The sequence below is a fragment of the Falco peregrinus genome, chromosome 12 (genome assembly GCF_023634155.1).
Source record: "Falco peregrinus isolate bFalPer1 chromosome 12, bFalPer1.pri, whole genome shotgun sequence".
In the NCBI taxonomy this organism is placed as follows: Eukaryota; Metazoa; Chordata; class Aves; order Falconiformes; family Falconidae; genus Falco; species Falco peregrinus.
Window position 1 is genome coordinate 21,092,845 of NC_073732.1, and position 6,891 is coordinate 21,099,735.

The 6,891-nt window shown below is 41.3% G+C and overlaps 1 protein-coding gene across 1 annotated transcript; it reads left to right on the forward strand.

The window, feature by feature from the left end:
- The first annotated feature begins 45 nt into the window (after positions 1–45).
- MRPL47 (mitochondrial ribosomal protein L47) lies at positions 46–6,425 on the forward strand. The gene is made up of 7 exons (XM_055817239.1): positions 46–195; positions 658–803; positions 1,401–1,461; positions 2,253–2,349; positions 4,051–4,181; positions 5,593–5,688; positions 6,132–6,425. The coding sequence occupies exons 1-7, from the start codon at positions 95–97 to the stop codon at positions 6,247–6,249; spliced, it is 750 nt and encodes a 249-aa protein (XP_055673214.1). The 5' UTR covers positions 46–94; the 3' UTR covers positions 6,250–6,425.
- Positions 6,426–6,891: the final 466 nt, after the last annotated feature.

Sequence of the window (6,891 nt, forward strand, 5' to 3'; positions counted from 1 at the left end):
ATCTTGGAAAAGGGCAGACCCTTCCGTCACCTTCCGGCGCCCTCGCGGGACGCCGTCCGCGGCGCTGGGCATTGTGGGAGGGGCGGCGCGCGTCATGGCGGCGGCCGCGGCGGTGGCCGCGCTGTGCCGGCGCCTCCCGGGCGCGCTGCGGCTGTCAGGAGCGTGGCCGGGCTCCGCGGCTGCCGGCCCCCCCGGGTAGGCTCCGCGGCGCGGGGGCTGAGGCTCGGCCGCCGGCTGGCTGGGGCGGGCTGCGGGGCGGGCTGCCCGCGGGCGCCTGGGCCGAGCTTCCCCCGCCCGCTGCTGGGCCGCCGGCGTGCCAGCGCCTCCGGCCTGGCTCGGGGTTGTGCTTACACCCTGCGCTTGCTGCTTTCGCCGTTTGGTCACCGTAGGAGAACGTGTTCTTGTACCGCGTAGTTCAAACTTACTATTTTAATTTTCAAATTTTTATTTATCCCCGAGTATCTGTATTAAGTGAGACGTGGGGGAGGAGAAAACACCAAACTGACATTTTTATGAAGAACTAAACCCGTGCCTTTTCCCCCCCTAGACTGGGGCATTCCTCTGCCTGTAGGACCTGTGCCTTTGAATTAAACAGTCTAATGTAGCTGAATACCATTTTTCTTACCATACATAGTTTTCCTTCTGATTCTTATGCAGATTGATGCTGAATCTGTTCCACAAGGGCCTAGCAAAAGTTGAGCCCCTCTGTCAGCTGAAGTTTCTGCACACTACTTTGTCTCGGAAAGGTCTGGAGGAGTTTTTTGATGATCCAGGAAACTGGGGAGAAAAAAGTGTAAAGTCTGGTGAGTTTTGTTTAGCATTTCTGATGGCAATCTTTGAGTCACTTTTGCTCAGCTGAAATCTGACCGATTCTTTTGCGTTATTGGAAGTATTCATAGCTACATGAAACTTTATTTATATGTGTATGTACATACATATACTTGTGCATCTTTATGCCTATTAATTTTGTCTGCCTGTATTCCGTGTTTATGAAAGCAAGTAGCTCTATGCAGCAAAATATTGTGTTGTAGATCCTCTGCCTTGCTCTTCAGTGTGCGTATCACAGAAGAGGTGTTCTTTGAAGAAATATACGGTACTATGGAAGAAAAATACTTCAGCGTAAAGGTTTATCTTATAGATATCCCTGTTTCCAGCCTTTTCTAAACACAAATAAACAGTACATGTAATTGCCTTTTTAATGTATTTGTATATTGAAAGTAGAGCTGAATATCCACAAGCACAGCTTCCCAAGCAGTAGTTTTTTAAAAAAGTTGTCCTTGTTCAGTTACGTCAGCTGAGCCTGCTAATAGAAGCATGGGTGGGGTTTTTTTTTCAGAATTGGTGAACTTTGTTCTATTAACTTGATCTTTTAATTTTTAATTTTTTTTTTTTTTTTACAGGGGATGCATGGAATATAAAGCAACTAAGGGGCAAGAGTAGTGAAGACTTGCACAAACTTTGGTAAGTAAATTTTACTGGAGTAGCTTCTCTTGTTTCAAAGTAGCTCTGCACGTTGTATTAAAATGTGGCTAGTGAACTTACTAGCCAGTAAATTTAGTCTGCCATACAGCTCTGCATGCTTAAGCCTACTTTGGGCTTGGAACAGCCAAGGTTCTGGTACTGCTTAGAATACAAGAGCCGTACTGCAGGTGGTTGTGTGATGGTTGTATCCAGTACAAAAACTTCAGGTTTGGTACAACGAGGCTGAGTTTAAACTCTTTGGGACTTGTTTGAACTGAAAGACACGCTTGGTTGTAAGTGACCTCTGGTGAAGCTAACAAGTAAATTAGATCAGGTTGCTCAGGTCTCGGTCCATTCTGATTATGAAAGTCTCTGAGGCTGGAGACTGCATCACCACTCCAGGCAACCTGTGCCAGGTTATTACCGTGAATAGTTTTTACCTTGCCATCTCTTGTCCTTTTGCTGTGCACCTGTAAGAAGAGTCTCTGTCCAGGTAGTGGAAAACTACTTGATGTTAACCTCTTCCCTCCTTAGCCTTCTTTATTTCAGGTTAAGTAAACCTGTCTTCCTCAGCCTCTCCTTGTACGTCCTGTACATCAGCCCTCCCCTCGCCACCTTTACTGGGCTTTCTCCAGTTGGTCAGTATCTTTTTGCATCCTTCTATGAAGCTAGCAGGTATAGGGTATGGGATTATAGGTTGGATAACGGTGCTCTATCCAGCAGGGTAGTGAATCATTAATCACTAACGCATCCAGAAATTATTTTTTAAGTACTGTGCCTTTCTGATCTAGGTATGTCCTACTGAAGGAAAAAAACATGCTTTTAACGTTAGAGCAAGAATCAAAAAGACAACACAGGCCTATGCCAAGTCCGGAACGACTAGACAAGGTAACTTTTTCATACTAGCTAAAAATATAACTGTAAGTAAAATTGCTGAATGAAAGATGAAGTGTTTGTAACCTTGTTGCAGACCTTTTTTTTAAGCTATTCCCCTGATTTTAGTATATGCACAAACACTGTGCCCAAGCAACATAGTGGGAAAGGCCTTTCCACCTGCTATATCATGTATCGTGTTAAGAAATACTTCGCCATCTTCATGCCCTGAAACCGCACTAGAGGATTTTTAGAAACTTTCCAGTAAAACTTCAAGATTATCTCTATCCTTACCCTCCACAAACTTTTTTTTAGCTACTTAACTGCTGCCATCTCCTTGCCTCTGACATTGTCATCTCCAAACTTGGGCCCTTTGGTTCATGTTTGTCTTCACTTCTGTCATTCCCTCCTTCTGCATTATTGCAGTTCTGCCACTGATTTATTAAATTCTTCACTCAGTATCTTTACTGTTGAAAACTTGATTTACTTATAAATTAACTGCCATCTCTATGCTTATGTCTCACAGATGGAAATTGGCAGTTTCACTGGCCAGTTAAATAATACAGCTGTTTGACACAAGAGATACTCCCAGATACCCCCGTATTTATCCAAATTGATTTGTGAAAAGACTGACCTTTACACTGTTAATCTGATTTTCTTCATATGGTTAATAATTTGACTGTTACTTGCCACCACATGCACCTGCAACTGCATTATGATTTTTTTGTGTCAGACATGGATTTATTTGGTCTGTTGTCATTTCATCACTGTACTTATACACTAGGCAAGATCCAATATAAAACTCTTCTCTGGATCTCTTAGTGTACCTTGTTCTAATTTATGACAATACAGTATTTCAACTTTATCTTGTGATTCCCATTCTGAATGGTATTTTCTGCTTAGCCCCACCTACAAATTCCATATTCAGCAATTACAAATCACAGTAGAACTTGTTTTGGGAGAGAACTTAAGTAAGTGGCCCCAAGTGCTTCAAAAGTCAAATCTTACTAATTGCCTGTTTGGTTTTGGCTGAAGCCCAAGAAAAGCAGAAGTCAAGCACCAGTTAAATGCTGTGATTGCAGAGACAAAATACAGCAATCTGCTTATTAAAATTTGCTCTAGCAGCTCCCCAACACATTTAACATTGCCATATGTAACGCAGTGTGTTACAGTAATCTTGTGAGACAGACCTGACTAAAAACTTTCAACTCAGTTGTCACAGCTCGGTCAAGTCAGCTTTCTAATGCCAGCAGGCATTACCAAGGCTGTGACCAGACTCCAGAGTGAAGAACTAGAACAACAGCCAACCAGTACAAACCATCTGACAGAAAAACATACAGCGTTACCTTCTATTTGCTTCTCCTACTTCCTTCCCACCCTGCCTCAGAGCTTTCTATACTTCTAGCATCAGCATTAGATCTGGCTTTATGTATTAGCCAGCTAGCCTTTAATCAAATATCAGACCATCAGTTATTTCATATCTGTTCTACTTGTAAGTTAGATTTTTAAAGCACCCATTCTTGACTGTTCTAGTACACAGGGACAATTCAGCCATTTCACTCCGTCCACAACTGTGAGGTAACTCATGATGGAGCTCCTAGTCTGTTTTGCCTTTGCTTTTCCTTTTAAATTTTGTCTTAGATCTTCACTTGAGATCTTACTAATTGTCAGCATTGTGTTTTGTTGGCCCATCCTAAAACTGTGTCCTATTTCCAGGTTAAAAAGTCTATGAGAAATATAGACTTGGTTGTCAGAGAAAGAGAAATTGCTTTGAGGCTTTTACAAACTGGCCATGAAAAACCAGCACCTGGCGAGTGGAGGCATGACTTCCTGGGACGCACCTACTGGTATGGAAAAGAGAACTTTTTTTCATACATGTGAATTTTTCTTGTGGCATGTCTCTATCAGAAAATCCTTACAGTATATACATACCTTCTTGATTATGTATAGAAGGAAACATGTTTTCTGGTCAGCATTCACTTCTCCTTGAGTGTTGTTTTTTTTTATTGGTGTGGTTATAATTGTTGCTAAATAAAACTACGGCAAACTCTACCAATCGTAACAGAGCTAGTGCCATGTAACTAAGTGGTTTCTGTACTCAGAGGATGTCTGTTACTGTAGGTGTTCTGTAATGCATGAATGAACTAGGGAGTACTGTTCAAGTTGAGCCATCTGGATGTCCCTAGTTAAAACGCAAAATCCGCATATTTGGGGACAATCACAGACTATTGCATGAGACCACATAAACATCCATTGGATTTCCCTACTTGGCAGATAATTAACTTGGAAGCTTCTACCTTTAGAATTATTATTGTCCAGATAGTTTCAGTAATCTATAATTTCAGGTGATGCTGCTGAAGGCTCTGGCAGGACCTGCTGTTTCATTAACTGGTATTTTACTGTCATCATATTGCCTTCAGAAGCACTAATTACAGTATTCAGCTTTGCAGTAACAGTGTAGATAACAGAAGGTCACACACTATAATAATGGTGACTTTTCCGTCATTATCCATTTGTTTACCCATTAAATATAAATCAGCAGTGGTACTAGATGCACCAACTGCTAGATTTACATCTCTAGGGATAAGGCTTCTGTGTATCTCTTTCTGCTTGGAGAAACTGTCTACAAGGAAGGGTTTGCCCTTGTATTTGGAAGCCCAGTCCGCAGTTGAAGCAGGGGGAAGGGGCAGACAGTATGAAATGGTCTTTTAAGCTCATGCAGAAGCTGCAATACAGATAGTAGTAGGTCTGACACAATCTGGATGCACTGGAGTCTGTAGGTAAGCCTGCATAAGCCATCTGTGCAGCCCATCTGCAAGAGAAACCCCAAGCAGAAGAGAAAGACTTATGTTCAGGCAGATTTGTACTTAACATGACACTCCCAACACTGGCATTTGAAAGAATACTGTAGTAGAAACAAAACTTTACTCACACAAATTGTTCACATTAGCGTTTGAAAGTTTTCTTATGGAGTAACTTCAAATACAAGTGCAAAGAATCACTATCTATACTGGGCCCTCTCTTCAAACATAGTTTTTGAAGCAAGACTGCTTTTGACAGAAAGACACTGAGCTACATCGGAGATGTATTTACAAACCAAGCCAGCAATAGAGCTGAAAGTAGATACCCACACAGAAATTCTGTGATATACTGGTCAGACCCCTTTACCATTGTACTGTAACCAAGTGCAACTGGTAGAATTCAAGAACGAAGGCAAAAAGTATACGTTCTGTAATCACTTTCATCTGTCTTTAACAGGTACACTTATAAGGAATGGCCAATACCATGGTACTTGAACAAAAAATACCGAAAGAGGAAATTCTATTACTTACCTCACGTGGATCGCTTCATCAGGTAAAAAGATTTTTTTGACATTGAGTTATTTTCTGGTATGTTCCTCAGTCTTCCTTGTTCCACTTCACAAGGAAAAAAGGAGTAATTATCTTGTTGGTTTTACAGCTAATACACTGAAAATAAGGCTTTTTAAAATTACAGCTTGCTCTTGTTTCTTCTTGCTGTTTCCATCTTAGTTATTAAGAGACTTGGTTATCTGTGAAGTTGCACTGTAAAACTTTGTGCAGACTACCTAAGATCCTCCCAGAGGTTGAATTTCTGTAGGATTCAAAAGCAGCAGAAAACCAATATTTATTTGCTTAGCAGGCATTTTTGCTCATCAAAAGCAAATTAATACTGAAGTTGTTAATCACTGGGAGCCTCTCTTTGATTAGGGGGTTGAGCTCATTAAGGTTGTTATACAACCTATCTAGAAATTAACCACACTGACTTCTTTATTTCAGGCTTAGACTTGAAAAATCTTTACGTATAAGGGCAAGAAGGCAAAACCTAGAGAGGAAGAGGCAGAAGCTCTTGCAAATTAAGTTCCCTCATCTTGCTGTGAAATCTCAGGGCCAGTAACATACTGCAAGAGTGCTGCAAGCAACTGGCTGAGTACCTGAGTACCTCTGACTGGAACATGCAACGAGTTCTGAAACGAGTCGACAACTAGCCTGAGCGTTCCTGAGGGTCGTCTTCATCTGGTGTTTTTTTTAATCCCACATTTGACTTAAATTAAATTTATCTGGAATGAAAAAGCAGCCTTGGTGCGTAACTGAAATTAATCCTAACAGTTGTTTTCTAGAAGCATTTGAAAAATGATGTATTAACCAACTATTACAAAAGCGAGACACACATTAGCAGTGAAAAGCAGCAACTGACTGCCCCATGTAAGTATAGTGTCTCAGGATATTTACCCAGTTTAGTTTAAAAAATACACATTCAACCCAGACAAACATGAGAACCTCGGAAACTCACATACTAGCCTCTCTTCCCTGGTCATCTGAGTTACAGGTTTGTCACTTAAGCTACACGTGCTTTCTGCATAAAACCAGAGGGAAATAGGCTTTTTCAGTCTGCTACAAGGAGGTTTTCCCTGCTTAAAGTCCAGTTTGTTAGAAAGTATGAAATACTTAGAACGTGAACTTTCACCAATGCAGTTTTGAGACCTAGATTTCTTGATACCCATGACAAAGTAAAACATTTGAGCAATGTTTTTTTGCA

What these genes read in the sequence shown, in the direction of transcription:
- MRPL47 (XM_055817239.1), top strand. Translation starts at nt 95, where the DNA reads ATGGCGGCGGCCGCGGCGGTGGCCGCGCTGTGCCGGCGCCTCCCGGGC. An exon ending in GTCCGGAACGACTAGACAAG is followed by an intron (nt 2,350 to 4,050) that starts GTAACTTTTTCA and finishes TCCTATTTCCAG; the next exon opens with GTTAAAAAGTCTATGAGAAA. An exon ending in TTCCTGGGACGCACCTACTG is followed by an intron (nt 4,182 to 5,592) that starts GTATGGAAAAGA and finishes TGTCTTTAACAG; the next exon opens with GTACACTTATAAGGAATGGC.